At 49.3% G+C, this 27938-nt stretch overlaps 1 protein-coding gene across 2 annotated transcripts in view; it reads right to left on the bottom strand.

The window, feature by feature from the left end:
* Window positions 1-14098: 14098 nt before the first annotated feature.
* LOC107109065 (peptidoglycan recognition protein 3-like) overlaps window positions 14099-27938 on the bottom strand; it is a 28989-nt gene continuing 15149 nt past the window's right edge. For both annotated transcript variants that reach the window (XM_015409640.1, XM_015409639.1), the window contains exons 2-5: window positions 26240-26327; window positions 22606-22816; window positions 19744-19862; window positions 14099-14447 (exon numbers count right to left, since the gene is read on the bottom strand). In XM_015409640.1, coding sequence (XP_015265126.1) covers window positions 14266-14447; window positions 19744-19862; window positions 22606-22816; window positions 26240-26291 — 564 coding nt within the window. In that variant the 5' untranslated portion in view covers window positions 26292-26327 and the 3' untranslated portion in view covers window positions 14099-14265. The remainder of the gene's footprint in view (window positions 14448-19743; window positions 19863-22605; window positions 22817-26239; window positions 26328-27938) is intronic.

Below are 27938 nucleotides of genomic sequence, written 5' to 3'. Positions count from 1 at the left end.
GGGGGGAACCGGCAGGATGGGGGGGGAGCTTCCCTCCTCCTGCTGCCCTCTCCTCTGTCTGATTACTGTGGAGCTCCCCCCCCACGAGTATCGCGGGTCCTGCCTCTTGTGTTTATCTAATTCCCTCTTGAAGCCGTCCATGCTTGTAGCTGCCACCACCTCCTGTGGCAGTAAATTACAGTGGCACATGCATTCACTGTAACATGAACAGGGCTATGTTTTATTTGGCAAATTCACTTCCATCATCATGTAGGGGTGAGAAATAAAACTGACAATCATATTTCTCAGCTACTCCTAACCTTTCTTAATGAGATAGATTTTTTAACAATAAGCCATGTGGGTAACCAATCTGGCTGAAAATGGGTTATAAATATGTCTCATGAATAAATTCACTTTATTGAAATGCTCAAAGCAGATTCCCATGAAGACTGTGGCAACTGGGAAGAAAGGCATACCTGCCTCCTTTTTCCTTGATATGAATCACCTGCTGTTGTGTATTGAAAACCATGTTAAGCTTGAATCTGAACAAGGATTGCAAATAGACCAATCAGAGCTGTGCAAGGTTCAGGAGAGAAGCACTCTGATTGGACCTTATCTGTTAAAAGTTATTGGTTGTTCACTGACATGTGGGCGTGGCTACCTAAGCCCGGACTGTTTAAAAGAGAGCCTGTTGTTCTATGGTTTTTGTCTTGTTCGTGTTCTCGTTCTGATTTCTTCTGACTTAGTTGAATAAAGTTGATTCACTGTTCACTAGCCGTGTTGAGTCTTGTACTTAACACCTGCCCAGCCTATAGCTATTAGCCCTGGAATGAGTCCTACAGCAGGGGAAAAGATGGGGGTAATAAACAGGGTTTCCAGGCTTATTTTTATTTATTTATTTATTTATTTATATCAGGGCTATTTTTGAGCAGGAACGCACAGGAACGGAGTTCCGGCTGGCTCCTGAGTTGGCCACGCCCAGCAGGAACTCATTAGCATAATAGGCCAAACCTAACAGCAGAAACTCATTAGGACTGGCTACATTAGGGGTGTGTGGCCTAACATGCAAAGAAGTTCCAGCTACAAAAAAAGCCCTGAGTTTTGACAACAAAGTAAACAGAATAAGAAGCAAAAGGTGGGTGTGGCTGGATGAACACACTTCTGGTAACATGGGGTGTGTGGCCTAATAGGCTAATGAGCTGTGTTGTCAGGGGTGTGGCCTAACAGGCTAATGAGTTCCTGCTGTTGGGTGTGGCCTATTATGCTAATGAGTTCATCTAGGCTTTTTCTACAAAAAAACCCCTGCTTATATTTATACCCCCCACCCACCCTGTCAACAGGCTCTGGGCGGCTTACAGAAGGCAGCAGAATGTGCCGAATTAGCCTAAAACCATAACATTGAAATAGTATAAAATATTCTCAACATTACAGTAATAGTATTTAAGGTGCTCACACTTTAACATAGATGGGGTGAATTTCCATTCCGGCAATTTTCTGATCTTATGGTCAGTCCTATGATCCAGAGATTAAATGGTGTAGTCCATAGTGGGCCAGTTCCATAGTGGGCCAGTCCCATATTCCAGATGTTCAATGGAATACACGATGGTGGTATAGTGGCGGCGGCAGCTCCTACTCAAAAGCCTGGCGGAAGAGCTCTGTCTTGCATGCCCTGCGGAACTGTACAAGGTCCTGCAGGGCCCTAATCTCCTGCGGGAGCTCGTTCCACCAGTAAGGAGCCGCCACCGAAAATGCCCTGGCCCTGGTGATGGTGAGCCTCGCATCCTTGGGGCCTGGAATAGTCAAACGCTGTTGTGCCCTGGACCGTAGTGCTCTCTGGAGGACTTGACACTGGGGGGAAAGCATTGTTGATCTCTTCAGCAGTCAGGACACTGAACTGATTAAAAGTGTGTTTATTTAGGAATTAATAAACTGGATAGGAAAGTCAAGAGAAAAACCTAGCTTCCTTCTAGAGACAGTTTTGTGTAGTGGTTAAGGGTGCAGACTCTAATCTGGGAGGACTGGGTTTGATTCCCCACTCCTTCATATGCAGCTGCTGGATGACTCTGGGCAAGCCAGAGTTCTCTCAGAGCTGTTCTCTCAAGAGCAGTTCTCACAGAGTTCTCTCAGCCCCACCTACCTCCCAGGGTGTCTGTTGTGGGGAGAGGAAAGGAAGGAGATCGTAAGCTGCTCTGGGACTCTGAGTAAAGGCCGGGTATAAATCCAACCTCCTCCTCCTTTCTTCTTCTTCTTCCTGAGACACAGTTGTAGACTGTTCTGGAAGAAAAGCCTAAGAGCAGCATTCTGTAGATAGGTAAGGAGAAGCCGCTTTAAGAAAAAATGAGTTTTTGTCTAACTAGAGCTTACTGACCCCTGTAGGATCTTCTTCCTTTTTTTTCCTTTGTACATGAGACATTGCTATATTTCAACATCCAGTGATCAATCAGAAGTAACGTCACCCCCCAAAACTCCAGGAATTTTCCCAGTCTCTGTAGAATCTTCTTCCTTTTTTTTCCTTTGTACATGAGACATTGCTATATTTCAACATCCAGTGATCAATCAGAAGTAACGTCACCCCCCAAAACTCTAGGAATTTCCCCAGTCTCTGTGGTAAGTACCATAGACATTGTTTTGATTGCTAGGGCATCATGGGGGATTTATCACCTGTAAGTGCCATCGTCATTCCCCCATTTTTTTCCTAGCTGCTCACTGGATCAGCCATGGACAACAGAGGTTGTGGGTGGGAGTTTGCCCACCAAGGACAGGGACCTGTCCGGACTAATAAATATGCTTGCCTTTCAAATTGATTTACATATTACAGATTGCCCAGAGTCAGTCCAGGGTCCCCACACCATGTAAGAGGCAGATGTGGGTTCTCTTCAGTACCCCTGGTTGCCAACTTCAAACTGGGAAATGCCTGAGGAAGGCAGAGTTTTGAGAGGGAGTTCAGCAGGTGTGTAATGCCATGGAGTCCGCTTTCCAAAGCAGCCATTTCCTTCTGGGGAACCGATCTCTGAAGTCCAGAAATCAATTGGAATTCTGGGAGAGCACCCACCCCTACCGGGAAGTTGGCAACCGTAACAGTGTCTGATTCGTAACAGCGTCCGATTCGGATCAGGACCATAGTGCGTATGCAGAAGACTTTTCAGCCTGCCTCCTCAACACACATGGGTTCCCAAATACAGTCAAAGAACCCCAACATAGTGGGGCCCCTTCCAAAAATAATTTCCTATATCTGGTCCATTCTGCATCTGGCGTTCGCTCCACATTTTCTCAGCACTCGACCTGGTTCCCCCTTGCCTCGGAATATCTGTTTTCATTCCGTCTGGTATGCAGATGTTCCTGTGTCAGTACTTGCCTTCACAATCATTGGCCACCTGAGCCAAGTAATTCATGGCGAGGTGATAAATACAGAGGGGGAAATAGGGTCAGGGGACCTGATGGAGATCAATGAAGCCACGTCAAGTTGTCTCCTTATTGTTCCCATCGAATCGGAAGCGGAGTAAGGAGAAGGTGTCACTCAGAACCACGTTCAGATACCCTGGGGCCAATGCTCCCTCCAAGGCATGGAGTCCTGTGAGCAAAAATTCTACTTTGTGAGCTACTGGCATTAAAGTCCTGAGTGAGTGATTTGGCTACTGCATAAATTAGTTTGCTCAGAAGCCATCCTTCCTGAGCGAAGATAAAAATGTGTGAGCCGGAGGCTAAAAAACTGTGAGCCAGCTCACACAAAGAAGAAGAGGAGATTGGATTTATACCCCGCCCTTCACTACCCAAAGGAGTCTCAGAGCAGCTTACAAACTCCTTTCCCTTCCCCTCCCCACAACAGACACCCTGTGAGGTAGGCGGGGCTGAGAGAACTCTGACAGAAACTGCTCTTTTTCAAGAACGGCTCTTATCAGAACTACGGCTTGCTCAAGGTCATCCAGCAGGTGCAAGTGGAGGAGTGGGGAATCCAACCCGGTTAAGGACATAAGGACATAAGAGAAGCCAGTGTTGGATCAGGCCAATGGCCCATCTAGTCCAACACTCTGTGTCACACAGTGGCCAAAAATACCAGGGGCCAGTAGGTGCAGCAGTGGGGCCAGGACACTAGAAGCCATCCCACTGTTGCCCCCTCCCCAAGCACCAAGAAGACAGAGCATCACCTGGTTCTCCCGGATTAGAGTCCGCGCATATAACCACTACACTAAACTGGCTAACCAAACTAACTCAGCTTAGAGGGAACATTGCCTGGGGCAATGCTGTACTGACTGTGATGTCACCCCTGAATGGCCATAAACAGAGGTCATTTTGGGGGGGATCGCGGGGGATTGCAGTTTCCTTGGGTGAGGTACGGGGGGCGGGGCACATGACGAAGCCCTGCCCCCTGCTTCCGGCTGCCCCGCTTCCGGCCCTCATTCAGCCAGGAGGAGGCAGGAGAAGAGGGAGGGTAAGTTGCTTCCTCCCTGCCTCTCCCCACCCCTGCCTGCCTGGGGCCAGGGAGGGCCTTCGCGGGGCTTCCTCGCACTCCAGCCGGCCTTGCAGGTCCACCGCCAGGCCCCTCATGGGGCTCGGCAGTGGAGCTGCTAGGCCGGCGGTGGCGGCCGGGACCGTTGGGGGCGGGGTGTGTAACCTTATGACACACTTCCGGTGATGTCAGGGAGTGTGGCATATGCTAATGAGTTGTGCTAATGAGTTCCCCTAGCTCTTTTTCTATGAAATGACCCCTGGCCATAAATCTAGGTATCATAAAACCTGATGCACAAAGAAAGTGAAAGCGGTATGCAGCAGCGTAGAGGAAGATTAACCTCCCGACGTGGCCGTGGAAAAACTGCGAGGAAACAGATGGGTGCAGAATCCGCCTCTGCCTGATCCCTGTGCCACAGAAGGGCATGGCAGAACACCAAAGGTTGTGTGAGGAAGGCAACACTTTGCAATGTAGGGGAAGGATCACGTTTCTGCATGCTTATCTGTGTTACCAAAACAACAACAACAAAATGTTAGCATAGCACAGCTGCCTCAGAGTTTTTCTCCTTGATGTGCTGGTTTTCTACTTACGGGGAGCTGTTGCCTAAAGAGAGTATTCAAAAGAGGTGTCCTTGGGAACACCCACCTGCAGTTACAATGATGTGCCCAACCGGGGGCTTCCCTTTTAAGAATGCCGGGTTGTGAGGGTGGCCAGCCACCACAGAGATCCTATTTCAATAGCATTATGCGGAGCGCTCTGGTTTCCAACTTGTTTCTGGGCTAGTTTCAAGTGCTGGGATTATCCTTCAAAGGCCTAAAGACCAGGGTATCTACAAGGCCTTCTCGAATCACACAAGCCTGCATATGAGATGGCTAGCTGCCATTCTGCCCCTCCTCCACTTAATGGAGGTGACTTTGGTGGGGAGACTGTAGGGCCTGTTTTGGAAACAGGACTATACCGGAATGACGTCGTTCAGGAAGGTCAGACAAGAACTAACGGGTTGAAGTTAAATCAGAAGAATTTCCCGCTAAACATTAGGAAGAACTTCCTGACAGAGCGGTTGAGCGGTTCCTCAGTGGAACAGGCTTCCTCAGGAGGTGGTGGGCTCTCTTTCTTTGGACGTTTTGAAGGAGAGGCTAGATGGCCATCTGACAACAGTACTGATTCAGTGAACTTAGGCAGATCATGGCCCCGGTCACACGGGCCAGATAACGTGGGGTGGGGAGGCGTGGCTGTTCGCCCCGGAGCAAAATAAAGCACGGTAACCTGATCACAAGGTCCGCCGAGTCTCTGTGCTTCGGCTGTTAGCTGGCGATCACATGGCGATGCTGCAGCGTGGCAAAGAAGTGGCGCGGCACGATCACACAAGCATTTTGCATTTGTGTGCATGCGCAGTTCCGCAGAGCAGCACTGCTTTCAGTTTCGTGTTTGAGCACATGCACTTACAAAAAATATCCGGTTTGTGACGGGACGTGGACGAGCGCTGGATGCCACGGGATACTAGCACTCCCGCAATCAGACGCCCACCCCTGCCCCAGTGCACTTTCCAAAGTACTTTTTAACTCCGCATCTTTGGCGGGACGCCACGGGTGCGCTACGCTTCCCAGATGTTGCGGTGTGAGCGTGCCCCGAAAATCCATCTGACATTCATGCCTTTCACGCGGCAAATTCTCCATGTGACCGGGACCCATGAGAGGGAGGGCAGGAAGGGTTGCCTCATTGGTTAGTTCTCATGGCCCTTTCTTACATGCCCAGGGAACTGCCAATCGCCACTTTGGGGTCAGGGAGAAATTTTTTCCCCCAGACTGAACCAAAACGTCAGAAGGAGATTGAGACTGAGAAGGGCAGTCATGAAGGAGCTAGAATTGATTCTTAAGCTGAAGGATGTGTAGCTGGTTACCAAAATAATCCATGCCTTAGTTTTACTTCTAATTATGTACAGGTGTGAAAGCTGGACAATGAAGAAAGCTGCCAGAAAGGAAGTTGATTCATTTGAAATATGGTGTTGGAGGAGAGTTTTGTGGATATCACAGACAGTGTTCCCTCTAAGCTGAGTTAGTGTCAGCTAGCTCACAGTTTTTTAGCCTCCGGCTCACACATTTTTGTCTGAGCTCAGGAAGGAGGGGCTCCAGAGCAAACTAATTTATGCAGCAGCCAAATCGCTCGCTCACCACTTTAATGCCAGTAGCTCACAAAGTAGAATTTTTGCTCCCAAGACTCCACAGCTTAGAGGGAGCATCGATCACAGACTGCCAGGAAAAACAACACCCCCCTGATAAGTGGGTTCTAGATCACATCAAACCTAAACTCTCCCTAGAAGCTAAAATTACTAAACTGAGGGTCTCATACTTTGGTCACATAGTGGGTGCGGTCAGACGGCATGCTGAGAGCGGGTTAAACTGCTCCAGTTCTGACCGGATTATATTTGATCTGGATAATCGCGATCACACTTACCTCCCTTATCCAGCCTCACCGCACAGTCACGTCACTCCCTGGCGTCTACACTACTGAAGCGTGGGAGTGTGTGTTGGCGGGTTTTTAAAAAGAAATTTCCTTGGTTTGCGCATGCACATAGGCGCCCCTCCGTAGAAGGGGGGACTATCATGGCGCATGCGCAGAACCACCAGTGCGAATCAATCCAACCCCTCCAACAAAAGACTTCCGTTTAAATGTTTGACCCGAAAATGGCTTCCGTGAGATCCCAAACTCATCTAAACGCTAAAAAAAGCGACTGTTTAAATGTCGGTTTTCTAAATGCAGTGGCATAGCTCCACCTATGTGCACACCGCCAACACATTAAAAAAATGGCGGGCGAAAAGCGGAAGCCTCGGGCAGCTTTCCAGCGGGGAGGGGGTTTAAACCAGAAGTGGCCCGACACCGCAGGAGCGATCAGACATTAGAAAAGTGCAGCTAGAACTGGAGAATCAGGAAAACACCACTTGGGGACCTGGTAACAAAATACTCTATTTAAAAGGGGGGTTGAGCCAGAAAGCGACAACTGGGGATGGTGCGCAGAAGTTGGGTGTGTGAATGTGGATATAAAATCCATTACTGAAGCGTGCTGAAATCAGACTCAACGGCCCGTCTGAACACACCCTATGAGAAGTCAAGAGTCACTGGAAAAGACAATAATGCTTGGAAAAGTCGAAGGCAGCAGGGAAAGTGGAAGACCCAGCACGAGATGGATTGATGGAGGTCAGGGAAACCATTGCCCTCACTTTGCAAGATCTGCTAATGAAAGGACATTTTGGAGGTCATTAATCTGTAGGGTTGCCTCAAGTCAGGCGGCATTTGACACACAATTTCAAAAACACATATTCCTTTATTGAAAGCAGGAGTCATTTCCTGCAGGAGCGCACAGGAGCGGAGCTCCGGCAGTAAAGAGTCCAGGGGGTGGGGACATGCAACAAGCCCCACCCCCTGCTCCCAGCAGCCCTCAGTCAGAGCAAGAAGCAGCCAGGTAAGTTGCAGAGTCCCCCCAGTCCAAAACAGTCCAGAGCCACCTTTAAGACCAAGTTTTATTCAGGTACAAGCTCTCCCTCCTCTGCGAGGATAGATCTGCACATTCCCCCCCCCCTCCAATAGCTAGCAATTCAAAACAGTCCAGTGGCGCCGTAGCGGTGGGTGTTGCCTTCTACACACTTCCAGTGATGTCAGGGGGTGTGGCATATGCAAATAAGTTACGCTAGTGAGTTATGCTAATGAGCTCCTGCACCTCTTTTTCTACAAAATGACCCTTGATTGAAAGCAATTGAGAACAGATCAGAGTCTAAAAGCCCTTCCTTTGGGGCTAGCATCAGCACAATGAAGAAGAGGTTGGATTTATGCCCCGCCCTTCACTACCCGAAGGAGTCTCAGAGCGGCTTACAATCTGTAATGTATTGAAATGATTACATGAATCACCTCATAGGACTCCCATGTTAAGCTTCGAGCCAGACCAGGGCTCCTCTGAGCGAACTTCCTATTGGTCGCTTCGTAACAGCGACCAATCAGAACGATACCATTCCCTAGGAGGGAAAGACTCCCATTGGTCTTTATTCTAGCAATCTCATTGGTTGTTATTTGTAAATAGGCGTGGCTACATTAGCCCGGTTATGTTTAAAAGGAGCATAAGCTCCCACTGTTTTCTGTTCTGGTTTCTTACTGAGTTAGTGCTTGCTCGTTACTTCCAATAAAGCTGAATCACTTGCTGAATCACTGTACGAGTCCTTTGTTAGCGCGATCTAACAATTGGCGACGAGGATGGGATGTTAGAGCAGGTAGGCAGCCCTGCGGACATCCACACTTCGGACTCGGAAGAAAGCGGGCAGAGCACAGCAGCCGATCCGGCGGAGGCGCCGCCAGCGCCGGTGCCCAAGTCTCCCCCGATGGCTGGAAGCCAGAAGTTCGAGTGCTTCGAACCCTCCTCCGAAGACTGGGACTCCTACCTGTCCAGGTTCGAGTTCCATCTGGAGACCCACGACATCACCGATGAGGCGAAGAAACGAGCATGCCTCCTGAGTTCCTGCGGGAAGGGGACCTTCGACATAGCCAGGTCGTTGGTGGCCCCAACTGATATAAAGACTGTCACCTACGCTGACATCACGGAGAAGCTTAAGGCTCACTATTCTCCACAACCGTCGGAGATCGCCTGCCGGCACGCTTTTTACAAGCGGAACCAGGCCGGAGGCGAGACCATCGCAGATTTCGTGGCGGCCCTTCGCAAAGCCGCACGGCCATGTAATTTCCACAACGTGGAGGAAGCCCTCAGAGACCGTCTCGTCTGCGGTCTCAAAGATGAAAGGCTGCAACAGAGGCTGTTCGCCCGCACCACCCTGACCTGGGCAGTGGCCTACGAAGAGGCCGTGGCCGCGGAAGCAGCGGAGAAGTCCACGAAGGAGGTCCGCCAGCGGGTGGCAGAGCCCAGTATACACGCTCAACGAGACAGCGAGGGCGAAGACGCGGATGATGACGTCAACGCGGTTCGAGGCAAGCGGACCCCAGCGAAGACTACCAACGTCAAGCCTTGCTCCGGTTGTGGCGGGAAACACCAGCGCGACTCCTGTTGGGCTCGTGATGTCGACTGCAGAGCGTGTGGGCGGCGTGGTCATCTGGCCAGAGTCTGCAGATCAGCAAAGAAGGATCCCTCAGCGCAGAGGGGCACTCCAGTCAGCACCCAAGGCAAGACCCGTTCCTCAGCATCGGAAGCAAGCTGCCAGTTGACGGCGACCTTGTCGAGCGCATCGGCCGTAAATCGCACCAGCAGCCAGGGCAAGATCACCGTGACTCCACTCCTCGACGGCCGACCCTGTACAATGGAGGTGGACTCAGGATCGTCCGTGACGGTGATTTCTGCCGCGTCCTGGCGCCAGTTGTTCCCGAACCGAAGCCGGCGGCGGCTCCAGCCTGCGGGAACCAGAGTGTCCGACTTCCAGGGCAACCGAATTCCCTTGGCCGGACGGGACTCTGTTACTGTTGAGTATAAGGGGAAATGTGTTAAACTGTCATTCCTGATTGCAGAGGGAGACCGGGTTAACCTGCTAGGGTTAGATTGGTTTGAGCCATTGGGCATTGGTATTTCTGGGATTAACAGGATGTCTGAAAATAAATGGGGCATGCTGTACGACCTGTTCCCTGATGTATTTGCCGAAGGGTTGGGGAGGTACAAGGGCCCCCCGGTTGCGTTTGACTTAGATCCGTCAGTCAAACCTATTAGGTTGAAGTATCGGAAAGTACCTGTGTCTCTCAAACATAAGGTGGAAAAAGAGATTGACAAACTAGTTGAGCAAGGGGTTTTAGAGCCAGTACCATACAGCAAATGGGAGACCCCGATCGTAACCCCTGTCAAATCAGATGGGTCCATACGACTATGCGCCGATTACAAATGTACGATTAACAAGGCGCTGCAGCAACATTCGTACCCGGTCCCGGTAATAAGCCACATTTTGGCTTCCCTGGGGGGTGGCAAGATTTTCGCCAAATTTGACCTGGCCCAGGCATACCAGCAGTTGCCTGTCACCCCGGAGGCTGCCGAGGCCCAAACAATTGTAACCCACCAAGGGGCTTTTAAAGTGAACAGGCTGCAATTCGGGGTCAACGTAGCACCTGGGATTTTTCAGGGCCTCATGGAACGTCTACTAAGGGGGGTACCTGGCACAGTGCCCTATTTTGACGACGTGCTGATTGCGGGCGGGTCTGAACAGGAACTACTGGACCGGGTTAAAGAGGTCCTCAGGCGTTTTCAAAATGCCGGTCTCAGAGTTAAGCGCTCAAAATGCACGCTCGGGGTGGAAAGTGTGGACTTCCTGGGGTTTCGCATTGACGCAGAGGGAGTCCACCCCACGGATGAGAAGGTATCTGCAATCCAAAACGCCCCCAGGCCGGTGAGTAAGAAGGAGCTCCAATCCTTTTTAGGACTCCTGAATTTTTATCATGCGTTTTTACCGCATAAGGCATCAGTGGCGGCCCCTTTGCACGCGCTTTTGCACAAGGAGGCAAAATGGAAGTGGGGGCAGGCCGAGGAAAAGGCTTTTGTGGGAGTCAAGGAGCTGCTGACATCTAATGCCGTACTCACGCATTATGATGAACACAAGCTCCTGGTGTTAGCTGCTGACGCTTCACCTTTTGGAGTAGGCGCAGTTTTAAGCCATCTGATGCCTGATGGGAGCGAAGCGCCTATCGCTTTTTATTCTAGATCACTATCTGCGGCAGAGCGGAACTATGCCCAGATAGACAAGGAGGGTCTGGCGTTGGTAGCGGCTGTCAAAAAGTTCCATGATTTTATTTTTGGCAGACGATTTTTGCTGGTCACTGACCACAAGCCGCTACTGGGGATTTTTGCGCCCGATAAGCAATTGCCAAACATCATGTCCCCACGCATGCTTAGATGGGCGATATTTTTGCAGGCTTATGATTTTGACTTAGAGCACCGGCCTGGGAAAGCGATTGGGCATGCGGATGCCCTCAGCCGGTGCCCGGTGCCGGACATTGGCGCAGACCCTGCCCCCGCCTGTGAGGTCTTGGCAATTGAGGAGCTTCCTCGACCCCCGGTATCATCCAGGGACATTGCAGCACACACGGCCAAGGATAGCGTGCTGTCCCGAGTATTAAACTGGGTTTGGAGGGGGTGGCCGGTTGGAAGCGTTGAACCGGAGTTCGGCCCTTACAAAAGCCGTCAAAATGAACTATCCATTTCTAAGGGCTGTGTATTATGGGGGAACAGGGTGGTGGTTCCTGACAAACTCAGGACGAGAGTGTTAGAGTCGCTGCACGAGGGTCACCCCGGTATGGTACACACCAAAGCGTTGGCCAGAGGGTATGTCTGGTGGCCGGGGCTGGACAAAGAGATCGAAGAATGGGTACGAGGGTGTCCCAAATGCCAGCAAGTCAGACCCGATCCCCCACAAGCTACACCCCAAGGCTGGGAGTCATCTGGTAAACCCTGGGCCAGATTGCATATAGATTTTGCTGGCCCTCTCCAAGGGCAAATGTTCCTAATTGTGGTGGACGCTATGTCCAAATGGCTGGAGGTCGTGCATATGAAATCGACCACATCACTTGCTGTGATCCATGCGCTCCGCCGACTTTTTGCCACCCACGGGTTGCCTGACGTCATCGTCAGTGACAACGGGCCTCAATTTGTGTCTGAGGAATTTAGGCTCTTCCTCACGAGTAATGGCATACGCCAAATGACTTCGGCCCCTTTCCATCCGGCATCTAATGGCCAAGCCGAACGGATGGTCAGGACGGCCAAAGAGGCCCTGGGTAAAATGGACGAAGGGGACTGGAGCCAGAGGCTGGGCTCCTTTCTTTTGCTGCAGCACACCACCCCCTGTAGTGCTACAGGCCGTAGTCCGGCCGAATTGTTAATGGGGCGGAGACTCACGACCCGTTTGAACCGAATGCACCCAGACCTCACTGAAGAGCAATCCGAGCGTACCACGGCGCAACCGAAGGTGCGCATGTTTGAAAAAGGGGACAAGGTTTTCGCACGAAATTATGCAAACGGGCACTTATGGCTTCCTGGGGTTATATCCGACTCTGTGGGTACTCGAATGTATGTGGTGCAGTTAGCTGACGGTCGAATATGGCGGCGCCACATAGATCAGTTAAGGAGACGTTGGGCTAGGGACAGCGCTGACTCTCCGACGGCTGAATCCCCTGATGTCGAGTGGACACCCCCAGAGCAGGCGGTGAGTACCGAAAGGCCCGGTACTGTCCCCGAGTCAGGGCAGAACCCTGTGTGCGGGGCTGAAATCCCAGTCGAGTCTGTGCCTGATCCAGGCTGTAGTGAACCCCACTCTGACCCACAACCTTGTCTGCCCATGGAGCCTGCACCGCTCCGCAGGTCCCAGCGTTCGCGGCAAATGCCGACTTATCTGAAGGACTATGAGTGTAAATACTGTTGGAATAACTGATGTACAAAGGTTGATTGCATGTTTGTAAATAATAAAACAATTGGGATGATGGCTTAACTTAGGGGGGAGGAATTGTAATGTATTGAAATGATTACATGAATCACCTCATAGGACTCCCATGTTAAGCTTCGAGCCAGACCAGGGCTCCTCTGAGCGAACTTCCTATTGGTCGCTTCGTAACAGCGACCAATCAGAACGATACCATTCCCTAGGAGGGAAAGACTCCCATTGGTCTTTATTCTAGCAATCTCATTGGTTGTTATTTGTAAATAGGCGTGGCTACATTAGCCCGGTTATGTTTAAAAGGAGCATAAGCTCCCACTGTTTTCTGTTCTGGTTTCTTACTGAGTTAGTGCTTGTTCGTTACTTCTAAATAAAGCTGAATCACTTGCTGAATCACTCTACGGTTCCTTTGTTAGCGCGATCTAACACTTAACCCACAGGGGTCTTCAGTTTTGTTCAGCTGGTGAGCAATGCTCCCTCTACGCTGTGGAGTCTTGTGAGCAAAGATTCTACTTTGTGAGCTACCGGCATTAAAGTTGTGAGGGAGCGATTTGGCTACTGCAGAAATTAGTTCGCTCCGGAGCCATCCCTTCCTGGGCTAAGGCAAAAAATGTGCAAGCTGGAGGCTAAAAAAACTGTGAGCTAGCTTACACTAACTCAGCTTAGAGTGAATGCTGCTTGTGAGTGCTTCTGGGATTTTGAGAACAGGCTCCACCATAAAAGGGCTGCTGTGGTGGCCTGGATGAATCACAAAAGGGTGGGAGGTGGCAAGTTAAGCATCTTCCTACAATGGAGGCACCTGTGACAGAAAAAAAGGAGGAGATTGTTTTGTACCTGGCCCTTCACAACCCAATGTACCCGGAGAAATATCGCGCCCCCAGGGCTTTTTTTGTAGAAAAAGCCCAGCAGGAACTCATTAGCATAATAGGCCACACCCAACAGCATAAACTCATTAGCATATTAGACCACACCCCTGACCGTGCAGCTCATTAGCGTATTAGGTCACGCCTCATGCCTTCCCTTGGCTTGCCCAGGTGCTCCGCAGCTATGGGGAGCCTGGGCAAGCTCCCCCCTCGAAGGGAAGGTGGTTTAAACTGCCTTCCCTTGGCTTGCCCTTGGCTTGCCGGGGAAGGCACGGGGAAGCATTTAAATGCCTCCCCGATCCTTCCAGGCCCCCCTGGCCTGCTTACCTTGGAGTCACCGGGGGGGGGGTCGCTCTCCAGGCCTCCCCTATGTAGCCACGTACGCTAAGGTTTTGGCTGTAGTGGGCGTGGCCAACTCTGAAGCCAGCCAGAACTCCGTTCCTGTGCGTTCCTGCCCCAAAATACCCCTGCCCCCCCAATTCACTGCTGGAACATCATCCCATTTTTATCCCCTTTCTATTCCAATGGGATCACAGACGCCACACTTGAAGTTGGTCGGGGAGATAGGGGATGGTTCCTATTGGTGCTTATAATGGGGCCACTTTGAAATGACTTGACGGACGTGCTCTCCAGGAGATACGATATCGCTGACATCGCTGTGAGCCATTAAAACGTAGTCAGGATGGAGGTAGCCTATCTTTACCGAGAAGTCAAGCCAGCACTTCAGGGCTTTCCACGCTGCTTCATTGGGAGACCTGTCTGGAAAGGGGGAAAGAACAAAAAGTTGGGATTCAAAACTCCTTATTTGTGGTCCCTCCCCCCATCATGCCCTCCTTTTTTGCCATAAAGTCACAGCAGACTTAAGGTGACCTCGTAGAGTTTTCAAGATGAGAGACATTCAGAGGTGGATAGCCTTGTCTGCCTCTGCATAGCAACCCTGGTATTCCTTTGCAGTCTCCCACCCAAATACTAGTCGGGTCTGATCCTGCTTAGCCTCCAAGAGCCGATGAGATCAGGCTAGCCTGGGCTACCCAGGTCAGGGCCATCATGCCCTTCAACAACTCTAAGAGCAATCTGTCGGAGTGACCCTTGATACGATGCTCTCATTTTATTTTCTTCATTTCTTTTATTTTTGTCGGCATTGTTTGCGGTCCATTTTCTCACAGGGACTCAATGCGGATTACCAGGGCTATTTCTGGGCAGGAACGCACAGGAACGGAGTTCCTGCTGGCTTCCGAGTTGGCCACGCCCAGCAGGAACTCATTAGCATAATAGGCCACACCCAACAGCAGAAACTCGTTAGGATTGGCTACGTTAGGGGTGTGTGGCCTTACATGCAAAGGAGTTCCTGCTACAAGAAAAGCCCTGGGTTTTGACAACAAACAAGGTAAACAGAATAAGAAGCAAAAGGTGGGCGTGGCTGAATGACTACACTTCTGGTAACATGGGGGTGCGGCCTAATATGCTAATGAGCTGTGTTGTCATGTGTGTGGCCTAATATGAGTTTCTGCTGTTGGGTGTGGTCTATTATGCTAATGAGTTCCTGCTGGGCTTTTTCTACAAAAAGAGCCCTGCGAGATTACAGAGAGTGAGTCAATACAATCAGCGAAAGGGGACATTCAATAACTAATGCATTAGAATTTGAGAAGTCTGGAACCAGGCAGAAAGAACTGAAGTAGGGATGGGCACAGACTGGTTCATGGACCTAATTTTGTGACAAACCGGGCCTTGGTTTGGGGTCCATTTGCCCAGTCTGTGCATTTGCAGTTTTAATGGAATGACCACAGACGTTGATTTTTTTTCCAGTGGTCCATTTGGTCTGTTAGGGAGGTCCATGGGTCAGACATGCTGGTGCCCAGGGACCATTCTGCTATGGTCAGGCCTCATCTGGAGTACTGTGTCCAGTTTTGGGCACCACGTTTTAGGAAGGATGTTGACAAGCTCAAGCATGTCCAGAAGAGGGCAACCAGGATGGTGAGAGGGTTGGAATCCAAGTCTTATGAGGAAAGGCCGAAAGAGTTGGGTATGTTTAGCCTGGGAAAGAGAAGGCTTCGAGGGGACATGATTGCAGTCTTCAAGTATTTGAAGGGCTGTCATGTAGAAGATGGAGTGGATCTATTCTCTCTTGCTCCGGATTGCAAGACTAGATCTAATGGGTGGAAATTACAAGGGAGTCGATGCCGGCTAAAAATCAGGAGAAACTTCCTAACTGTGAGAGTCGTTGAGCAGTGGAACAGACTGCCTCAGGAGGAGGTGGATGCTCCTTCACTGGACGTTTTCAAGCGGAAGCTGGGTGACCATTTTTTGGGTATGTTGTAGGGCTGTCTTTTGGCTATGCTCCTACAGAGTGCAGGGGGTTGGACTAGATAACCTGCAAGGTCCCTTCCAACTCTAACGTTCTATGATTCTATGAACCCTTTGAAGCCCTGCCACTGCTGCAGTGGCACAATCTGGAAGTGGGCTCGGGAAGCATTTAAATGCCTCCTGAGCTAACTTCCAGGTTGCACCTATCATGCATCTCACAAACCACGAACTGGTTCGTAAACTGGGAAAGTCCATGGAAGTTTGCTGTTTGTGAAATTCGCAAACCACGAACCTCCACAAACCTCCATTTCCCCCCAGTCTGTGCCCATCCTTAAACTGAAGCATGACATAAGGATTAACATGACACTTTTAGGTGTTACAAAAATTACATAAGAGCCTACTTACAATAAACTATGCATCACAGTGTACACCACGGTCTCTAATAATTTATCCAAGTAAGTTTGTGAACCCTTTGGTACACTGTAAGCCTACATTAAAAAACCCCCTTGAATAATTCAGGAATTAAGAGAATTTCTTTTAACAGTGCCACCACAAGAAATTTGAAAGCTCCTCTTACCCTTCAGCCTTCACTAACACATTAACACATGGAATTCACTGCCACAGGAGGTGGCGGCGGCTATAAGCATGGACAGCTTCAAGAGGGAATTAGATGAAACATATGGAGCAGAGGTCCATCAGTGGCTATTAGCCACAAGGTATAGATAGGAACTCCCAGTCTGGGGCAAGTGATGCACTGTATTCTTGGTGCTAATAAAATGCAAGGGAGTCCTCGTTTTGTCAAACAATGGAGGAGATTTTCAGCCCGGTTTAATTTCCTTGGGTGGCAGGTTGACTTTAACATGTATCCAGGCCGTGTTTTGGAATCTGAAGGAGAATGACCTTTCATTTCCCTTCAAGGACCAACACCCACCCCTTTAACACCGACTGCATTGTGTTCTCCCGAGAACCTCCCTGCTGTGGCATCTCCATCTGGCAGTCAAATGCACACCCTCCTACGCAAAACACATGGGTGAGAACATCGAGTGAGGTTCCATAATTCCATGGCTGGTGAGCCTCCTTTTAATGACAGCATGCAATGTGGGTGTCTTGAATGCCCCCCCCCCCGATAGCTGTGCAACCAGCTAGGCCCATCCTGTTCTTCTTTGCCCTCTGGGGAGGAGTCCGTGATGAGAAAAAAAGATCTGTACTCAACAGGAGTGAGAGGAACGTGAAACCCACACACCGAGTTAATAGCCCGGGTACCTCCCAAAGTCATTATTTAATGCAAGTGGCCAACACGTGGAGCTGGCTTTTCTTACCCTGTGATAAGACATCCTGCCATATGCAAAGGAACCCACTCAGCTCTGTCCAATATAGTATCTATTGCATTATATACAAAACGTTTCCCTGGTTGTTTCTATAACTCTGATCTTGTATCAACTAGGAGGTCTGTCATATATTACTTGCATCTCAGCTTCCAACCAGGGGCTGGTCACCAGCTTCTGTAACCCAGCCTTTCCAGAATTCTAGAGTTGCCAGCCCCTCCCTGGCCACTGGTGGCGGAGGGGGAGGCAGTAGGGTTGCTAGCTCCAGGTTGGAAAACTCCGGGAGATTTGGGGGTGGAGCCTGCACAGGATAGGGAACTTCAGTGGGGTACAATGTCATAGATTATGTAATGTCCGCCTTTCGCTGTGGGTTCCCAGGCACCCGTCCTTAGGTCCATCAGCAGAGACAAGCTGGCTCAAAACATCAGTTACTTGTTTGTAAGGAGACAACTCCAACAACCGACGACTCCAGCAAACAGACAAAACTGGAAACTGAAACCAGAGCTCCACCCAATAGGACCAAGTTAAATCACACAGATATCATGGGGGGGTGGGAGCAGACTGTTCCATCACATATAGGCATATATACAGGGCTCTTTTGGTAGATAAAGCCCAGCAGGAACTCATTAGCATAATAGGCCACACCCAACAGCAGAAACTCATTAGCATATTAGGCCACACCCCTGACAGCACAACTCATTGGCACATTAGGCTACAGCCCCATGTTACCAGAAGTGTGCTCATCCAGCCACACCCACCTTTTGCTTGTTATTCTGTTTACCTTGTTTGTTGTCAAAACCCAGGGCTTTTCTTGTAGCAGGAACTCCTTTGCATGTTGGGCCACACACCCCTCATGTAGCCAGTCCTAATGAGTCTCTGCTGTTGGGTGTGGCCTATTATGCTAATGAGTTCCTGCTGGGTGTGGCCAACTTGGAAGCCAGCCGGAACTCTGTTCCTGTGCGTTCCTGCCCAAAAATAGCCCTGCATATATATAATAAACAGACCACATATTCCACCCTCCAAATCATCTATTTCCCCCAGGGGAACGGATATCGGCAGTCTGGAGATGTTATTCCAGATGATGGCATCCCTACATAACTCAGTTCTAGAACTCGAGGGTAGCTTGGACATGCAGCTACATGCCTCTGCTTTCTTAAAGCACCGCTCTGGCTCCTCCGACATCTGATTAGGCATTGCACTGGCTGCCAATAGCATACCGGATTTGCTTCAAGGTGCTGTTTTTGACCTTTAAAGCCCTATATGGTCAGGGGCCTGCCTACTTGAGGGACCACCTTTCCCCTTACATCCCCCAAAGAGCACTGAGGACAGGGTCGCAAAATCGCCTGACTCTCTCTGGTCTGAAAGATGCCAGATTGGCCGCTACCAGAGCTAGGGCCTTCTCAGTGGCGGCTCCACACTGGTGGAATGAGCTCCCAGAAGACATCAGGGCCCTGCAGGATTTCTTACAGTTCTGCAGGGCCTGTAAAATGGAGCTCTTCCACCAGGCCTTCGATTAGGAGCCGCCACTGAGGAATGAGTTATTAAAAACTGAACTGCTCCGGCCCTCATGTTATTGTCACTAAGAACTATTATGGATACTGGCTTAGCCACATAGGACCACTGTCATGGCTCAGGTGGGGTGTCACCTGATGCTGCCACCACTCTGGTTCCAGGCTCCCTTGAGAAGGCCCAGAGCACCCTCCCAAGACCTTCAGACCTCCTTTTTGGCTAAATAATAGGTGTGAGGACTAGGCAGAGTGAACAATGAAAATAGTTTATTGTATAGGAGGTCAAACAACAAGGTGCAGAATAATAACAGTAAGTGGGTGAAAAGAAAAGAAATCAAATGCTCTAATGTGTCTAAATATATACTGTCCCTAGCTCACTATCTCAAGTGGCCTTAGACTACTCACCCTTCCCTCAGGTTGAGGGTCTCTTCCCTGCAGGAGCCTGCCTTCTGGCTTTGCCCTCTGGGGAAAAGAACAGCTTTTCCTGCTGCACCAGGTCTTTTATTCCAAGCCCTCCTCTTTTCTTATTGGTCAATTTTGGCTCCAAAACCTCTCAAGAGCTTCTGGGAGTTGTAGGCCTAGCCTCACCTACTGCTAGCCAGACTCCCTGGGCCTCGTAGGCCTCTAGTGGCACAGCCCAGATCATGACAACCACCATACAGCAATTGCCATCTGCACTGAATTGCACTTTGTATGTATAGTTGCTGTTACATGAATTTTATAGCATTGCACTTATGCATCCATGGTTTATTGTATTCTTTCCTGTTGTGCACTGCCTTGAGCCTGCCTGTGCAGGAAAGGCGGGTTATGAATTGAAAATAATAGATAAATTAATTGATAAATAATGTAACATAGATGGTACGAGTCATCATTCAGCGCAATTACTGTCTTGTTTCAGAGGGCAGTCAATACAAGTACCTGTGAAGAGGCCGATGAAAGCGACTCCCAGGGACAAGTCATTGTAGCCCAGGGTGTGAGCTCCTTCAGCGCGCCAGCCTCGCCCCTCATACACATACCCATCCTCACCAATCAGGAAGCTGGCAAGGGGGAAAGAAAGGAAAAGATTATTTTTTAGAGTTGCACCTAGCCTACTACTTATTACTACAACCTATGGTAAGCCACCTTGAACCACGAAGAGGAGGAGGAGGAGGAGGAGATTGGATTTATACCCCACCCTTCACTTGGAGTCTCAGAGCAGCTTACCATCACCTTTCCCACCCCCTCCCCACAACAGACACCCTGTGAGGTAGGTGGAGCTGAGAGAGCTCTTTCAAGGCCCTGAGAGAACTTGTGACAGACGGTCACACCAGCAACTGCATGTGGAGGAGTGGGGAATCAAACTCAGTTCTCCCAGATTAGAGTCCACCGCTCTCAACCACTACATCAAACTTGCAGGATATAAATGTTTTAAAAATAAGTAAGTCAGTAAATAAGAACGTAAGTAAGTAAATAAATAAAACCTTGTTTTAAAGGAGGTTTTTTTTTCTATTACGAAAATCTACAGGAAAGCCTTACGGCTGAACGGAATCTACATTCACGGGGATTTATAACAGTGCAAATAATACCATTTTTTCCCCTTCAGGAGCTGAGAGCAAACCGAATTATAAACCCATTTACTAGATGTACGTTACTCAACTGGAGATCCTGGATAGATAAACCCATCCCTCCTCTATCTTCCCGGATTTCCTTCATAGCTCACTCATTATTTTGCCTCCCAGATAAGTACAGCAATATCAGAACTGGGAATCAGTTTGGGAGGGGTAGGGGCTCAAGGGTAAAGCCTCTGCTCGGCATGCAGAAGGTCCCGGGTTCAATCCCCGGCATCTCCAGCTGAAATGATCTGACGGTAGATGATGGGAAAGTCCTCTGCTTGAGACCCTGGAGAGCCACTGCCAGTCTGAGTAGACAATATTGACCTTAATGGACCAAGGGTCTGATTCAGTATAAGGCAGCTTCGTGTATAGAATCATAGAATATTAGAGTTGGAAGGGACCTTGCAGGTCATCATCTAGTCCAACCCCCTGCACTCTGCAGGAGTATAGCTGAAAGATAGCCCTACATACCTACAACCAGGGCTCTTTTTGTAGAAAAAGCCCAGCAGGAACTCATTAGCATAATAGGCCACACCCAACAACAGGAACTCATTAGCATATTGGGCCACACTCGCTCTGGGATGTGGCCTATTATTCTAATGAGTTCTTGCTGGGCGTGGCAAACTTGGGAGCCAGCCAGAACTCCGTTCCTGCGAATTCCTGCCCAAAAATAGCCCTGCCTACAACATACCCGAAAGATGGCCGTCCAGCCTCCGCTTGAAAATGTCCAGCGAAGGAGCATCTGCCACCTCCCGAGGCAGACTGTTCCACTGCTCAACCACTCTTACAGTTAGGAAGTTTCTCCTGATATTTAGCCGGTATCGACTCCCTTCTAATTTCCACCCATTAGACCTAGTCTTGCAATCCGGAGCAAGAGAGAATAGATCTGCTCCATCTTCTACATGACAGCCCTTCAAATACTTGAAGACTGCAATCACGTCCCCTCGAAGCCTTCTCTTTCCCAGGCGAAACATACCCAACTCTTTCAGCCTTTCCTCATAAGACTTGGATTCCAACCCTCTCACCATCCTGGCTGCCCTCTTCTGGACACACTCGAGCTTGTCAACATCTTATGTTATTGTCTTTGTATGTTAACGTCTTTGTTGCAGGGTTGGAGTGCAGCTTGCCACAAGATGAGTGCTTCACAGGCAGGAAGCGATAAATGAGAGAGACTTAATATTTCGATGGTGCAGCCTCATTTGATTCCCAGCCCTAAAGATATCTGGCTGGCCTTTGACCAGGGCCAGGGCTTTCTCAGCCCTGGTGGAACTCTATGCCAGACAACATCCATGTCCTGTCTGGTCTATTAAAGTTCCACAGGGCATGCAAGGCAGAGATGTTCTGCCAGGACTTTGGTTGAGGCCAGCGACGGTTTCTCTACATCTGACCGGCACCCTCCCCTCCCCCTCATGGAAATCATGAAATTTGAATGCTAATCATGCCACCTTGTCAAAGTGTTTAAATACTTATGCTGAATATTTTAGTATGGGATTTTTGTAATTTTAACTGGTTTTAAAATTCGTAATGGATTTTATGTTGTTGTAAACTACCCTGAGCCCCACGTAAGCCGGGAAGGGTGGTTGAGAAATTGAAATAAATAAATAAAATTTGGAATATTGAGTACAGTTCTGCTCACTGCACATTAGGAAAAGTGCAGAAAAGGGCAACTGAAATGATCGAGGGTATGGAACCAGGGGTCATTTCTTGCAGGAGCGCACGGGAGTGGAGCTCCGGCAGTAAAGAGCCCAAGGGGTGGGCACATGCAACAAGCCCCCCCCTGCTCCCAGAAGCCCTCAGTCAGAGCAAGAACCAGCCAGGTAAGTTGCATAGCTCCCCCCACCCCACCCCCGGTCCAAAACAGTCCAGTGGCACATTTAAGACCAAGTTTTATTCAGGTAAAAGCTCTCCCTCCTCTGCGAGGACAGATCTGCACATCCCCGCCCCCCCAATAGCTAGCAATCCAAAACAGTCCAGTGGAGCCTGAGTGGAGGGTGTTGCCTTATGACAGACATCCGGAGATATCAGGGGGTGTGGCATATGCAAATAAATTAAGCTAATGAGTTATGCTAATTAGCTCCTGCACCTCTTTTTCTACGAAATACCCCTGCCACTAACTGAGTGGGACAAGAATATATATATTCATCACTTCATTGCTCTTAAGGTACCACATTGAAAGCAATCATTTTACCTGTAGGCAATGTCACACCAGCGCTTGGTCCCCTGATGGTAATCCTGCACGTTTCTTGTTTCCCTGCTGCACTCTTCTCTTGTTTGACAGGGAGTGCCGGCTGTGTGGATGATGACGACATTTTCAGGTAGGACGTCCTTCAGTGGGGCTGAACAGTTGGCAGGTCTAGCACCCCATCTAGATGGGGTGATGAGCTGGAAACAGCCGTTTGCTGTGGAAAAACCAAAGGGTCAGGGTATTCCAATCTTTAGCCTGAATCACTTAGAAGCTCTAGTAATCATCTCACTCGTAAAATACTACAGTAACCTTCATCCAGTGTTGTTGTCACTGATATTAAAACCTCACAGATGCCATCTTTGATACGCAGTTCTGACCCCTTGAGGGAGGCCCAGTAAAGAGGGAGGGACATCCGTCACCCCTTTTAAAAGCCTGGTGGAGGAGCTCTGTCTTGCAGGTCCCACAGGGCCCTGATCTCAAATGGACGCTCATTCCACCAGGTAGAGACCAGAGCTGAAAAGGCCCTGGCCCTAGTTGAGGAGAGATGGACGTCCCTGGGGTCAGGGACCACCAGAAGATGTTGATTGGCAGATCATAAAGCCTGGTGGAGGAGCTCTGTCTTGCAGGCCCCACAGGGCCCTGATCTCATATGGAAGTTCATTCCATCAGGAAGGGACCAGAGCTGAAAAGGCCTTTGCCCTAGTTGAGGAGAGATGGACGTCCCTGGGGCCAGGGACCACCAGAAGATGTTGATTGGCACATCATAAAGTCCTTCGAGACTCAGGGGGAGAGGCTCATAGTATGTGTGATCACAGCCTGAGTCAATCAAATGTGAGATGATCAGTAGGTCTGTTCGGATCAGCACCAAACTGACTGAACACTAGCCAAACAGCTTTGCTTTTTCTTTCTTTCTAAAACTGCCCACGTGTGAAAATGCTGCCTGTAATGTATTCAATGGCTGCCACTGAATGCATAACGATATGTGAACTACATAATTGACTTGCCATGTAAAGCTTCGTCCTGGGCTAGGATCCAAATCCAACCAATCACTGGTCAGCAAGCTCCCTGAGCGGGAACGTCCGTGATTGGTCCTTATGTATACAACCTTATTGGTTGATAATTGTATAGTAGGCATGGCTACATTAGCCGGGAGAGTTTAAAAAGGGAACAGCTTTAATGCAAAAGCTGTTCTGGCTATCAGATGTTGATCCGTGTTGGAGTTGTGTTCGAGTGGTTGAATAAAGTTGGACCTTTGCTGAATCACTCTCCGACTACTTTGTTAAGCGAGCGACTTAACACCGCCAATCCAACCAGGTCAGCAGCCATTGGTGCCACTAAGGACTAATTCAATGACACAACATGGTAGGGTTTTTTTGTTTGTTTGTTTGCTTGCTTTGCAAGCACAGGAGTTTGGATCTAGACTAAACTGGCAGACTCTCCCTTCCCAGTGCCGAACCCTCCCGAGCCATTCTTCAAGTCCCCCTATTCCCCTGGAGAAGCATTTTGTAAATATCAGTGGGCTGCGGTGACATGGGTCAGACAAGGAAATCCCATTCTGCTTTGGAAAAAGTAGTCTAGATCCAACTCAGTGTTTATTTATTATGGGCTCTTCCACATTGTCATTTTTGTCACTCGTTTGTTCGTATTGCTGTGGGTTTTGCCCCCTTCTCCCACATGTGTCTTGCTCCCTCTGGGACTACTAGAGAGAGCAAAACACATTTTTTGGGGGGGACCCTGAAGCAATAGGGACAAACAGGGCTCTTTTTGTAGCAGGAACTCCTTTGCATATTAGGCGACACACCCCTAGCTCTTCTAACAGGGGCTACTGTAAGCTCTTGGAGGACTGGCTACATTATGGGTGTGTCACCTAATATGCTAAGGAGTTCCTGCTACAAAAAGAGCCCTGGACAAATGAGTTACAAAAATGACAATGTGGAACAGACTGATGATTATAACACATTTAACTGTTTATTAGAACAGTGGAGCAACACTGCAGTGAAGATGGGGAAAGCCCACGGCTCAGTGGCAGAGCACCAGCTTGGCGCACAGAAGGTCCTAGGTCCAATCCCGACCATCTCCAGTTGAAAGAACTAGGTAGAAGTTAATTTGAAAAGGGGAGCGGTGGCACAGAGGATTTATTCTCTGGTTATAATAGTAACATCTGAGCTGAACAGGCTTGCTGTCAGTTCTAGCCCTGCACTGGTGTGAGCTACCAGCCCTGTCCCCAGCTCGCTGTCTACCCAGCGGTTCGAAAGCTTCGGCGAGTAGATAAAATGGGTACCACTCCTTAGAGAGAGTGGGCACACTGAACACCCCCCCCCCGGTGGGGTGGTGTTAGCCAGCGAACGGAAGTCCAGCTCGCAAGATTGGAAAGCCTAGAGAGATCTCCTCGGCATGAAGAAAGCCTGTAATGGCCCGTTCCGGCCAGGTGGTGGCAGTGCAGCGCTACAACTCGAAGGAGTCTGGAGAAAAGCTGACGCCATCAAACCAGGCCGAGAAAAAAATGTCGTGCGGATCACGTCTCGTATTCAACTGAATGAAACCTTTGTCAGCAGCGAATGTGTGTGAATTAAGATGTATATATGTTGTCCTCCCCTACCCTACAAATCATTGTTAGTCCCTCGTAATATTGAGTAACTGTAAATTGCTCAGAGCCAGCAAGCTCTGCAGGATTAAGTGATCAGTAAATTGAAAGATGATGATGATGATTATTATAAATATCTCCAGCTGGACCATGGAGTGCTGCTGCCAGTCAAAGTAGACAGTTCTGACTCTGATGGACCAAGGGTCTCATTCAGTATAAATCAATTTCATGTGTGTTCATCTCTGTTGGCTTGTCTGAGAACCCACATCTGCAAAAAGCCAATTGCGGTTCGCAATTGCCAATTGTGCAATTGCGGTTCTAGTAGCCAATTGTGCTACTAGAAAGGAATATGTTGAAGCAAACTGTTGAACTGCCATGAACTGTTCAACGAACAAACAGCCCATAGGAAAAAATGACTACTGATTCTGAGTGATGAAGAAGTCATGAGCCGAACCAGCAGGTTGAGTGATCATCCCTATTCAGGCTTGTGTTTCGATCTGGAAATCTTAGACTTGGGTCCAGTAGCAACGTAGACACACAAGGTTTTCAGGGTATACATTTTTGAGAGTCAAAGATTTCTTTGTCGGCTTTCTGATGAAGCCAGAGTTGACTCTCCAGAGATGGTACACCGAAAACCTTGTTGTTCTCTAAGGTTCTACTGGACTCCAAATTTAGCTCTTCTTTTACTGTAGACTGACATGGCTCTTTGTCTGGAAATGCCTACAGTTATGGAAGGTGACTCATAGGAGAAACTTTCTCGTGTCGCTAGGTGTGCCCTGGGTGCAACTAGGTGGGGGATAAATTGTTCCCCTGACCTTGCTAACGTATGAGATCAGCATGAAACAATAAGAGTAAGCTACCACCTACATGGTAGCATTCTTGGTTCCAGGGAACATTTGGTAATATTTAACCATGGTCCGCTGATACGTAATCATGTACAAAATTTTCAGCAAGCCAAATGACTGGCTCGCCAAAGCGATTTTCCTCTCCCACTATGCTAGTGGTGAGGTGCCTTGTTCCCCTCCGTACTTTTGGGTTGGCTGGAAGGTTTACCTTGTGACAGAGCACAAAGGACAAAGAACGTGATTTCCACCATGACTGTCATGTCGGCAGCCTCTGTCCCAAACGGCTTAGAAAGAACCTGAAGGAAGAAAAAAATATTTGTGCATTAAAATGGGTTCAGCCCTCATTTTTCTTGACCCAGAAATCTGTACAGAGCAATTGGTGGGCTGTATGCGGTGGCTCAAGTGGTTAAGACACTGAACTGCAGGCTGTGGAAGGTCAGTAGTTCAGTGGTTCAAGACCCGGGTGCCGCAAGACAGGGTGAGCTCCTGTCTCTAGTTCCAGCTCCTGCCAACCTAGCAGTTCGAAAGCAAGAAATTGCAAGTAGATAAATAGGTACCACTTCGGTGGGAAGGGAACAGCGTTCCGTGCGCCTTGGTGTTTAGTCATGCCGGCCACATGACCACGGAAACGTCTTTGGACAGCACTGGCTCTTCGGCTTTGAAACGGAGATGAGCACCGCAACCCTAGAGTCGGATTCGACTGGCTTTCGAGCAAGGGAACCTTTACCTTTACCTTTATGTTCATAGAGGAGCTGCGGTGGCTCAAGTGGTTAAGACGCTGAACTGCAGGCTGTGGAAGGTCGGTAGTTCAGCAGTTCAAGACCCGGGTTGCCGCATGATGGAGTGAGCTCCCGTCTCTAGTTCCAGCTCCTGCCAACCTAGCCATTCGAAAGGAAGACATTGCAAGTAGATAAATCGGTACCACTTCGGTGGGAAGGTAACAGCATTCCGTGCGCCTTGGTGTTTAGTCATGCCGGCCACATGACCACGGAAATGTCTTCGGACAGCGCTGGCTCTTCGGCTTTGAAACGGAGATGAGCACCGCAACCCTAGATTCGGACTCGACTGGCTTTCGAGCAAGGGAACCTTTACCTTTACCTATGTTCATAGAATCATAGAATTGGAAGGGACCTCCAGGTTCATCTAGTCCAATTCTCTGCACAATGCAGGAAATCCATAAATACCTCCCCCCACGCTCCCAGTGACCCTTGTTCCTGTTGGAAATATGTGTGCTGCAAAGTCTAAATCCAGTCATTATAGGGTTAATGTGTTTACATTGTGTGTTGTTGTTTAGACTGACCTGGAAGGGAACCTGGCACAAAGCCAATGGGGAGAAAGGCCGGGAAACTGGAGTCTATTTACTAATAATCATTGGTTAATGCATTCAGGTGATTTCCTTCTAGGGGTAAAGAAGAAAGAGGAATCTCCATTATCCATCTGATCTGTCTGTTGTTGCAAGTATATAGTCTTACTCTTAAGTGTGTATTGTTTTGTAGATTTCCTGTGTATCCTTCCCTTTAGAAATAAAGATTTTTACACCAGAAGAAAATGCCTCCTCTCCAGTGAACAAAGATCCATTGCAAACTCTGAATATTTAACTATCCTTATACTAATAGCCAAGTTGCCCCCTCCGTGCGGATACTTAAATCAGCACGGAGGGGGCAGCTGGGGGGGGCGGGGAAGGTTTGTGCACACGTGGGCCAGTCCCCACGTGTGCACAAAAATAAAAAAAGTTAAAAAAAAATTCGGGGGGATGTTAAAATCCCCCCGAAAGTGCAAGAGCGTCTCCTGCGCGTGCGCAGGAGATGCTCTGCGAACGCTGCCGCCGGGTGGGTAGGGAGGGGGGGCGGCCGGGGAGGAGAGCCTAGCTGCCGCCGCTGCCGCCTCCTCCCCCGAGCCGGCCGGCC

This window comes from Gekko japonicus, unplaced genomic scaffold (genome assembly GCF_001447785.1).
Source record: "Gekko japonicus isolate JY-2015 unplaced genomic scaffold, Gekko_japonicus_V1.1 scaffold2850, whole genome shotgun sequence".
NCBI lineage: Eukaryota > Metazoa > Chordata > Lepidosauria > Squamata > Gekkonidae > Gekko > Gekko japonicus.
This window is presented reverse-complemented; position numbering and strand designations above follow the sequence as displayed.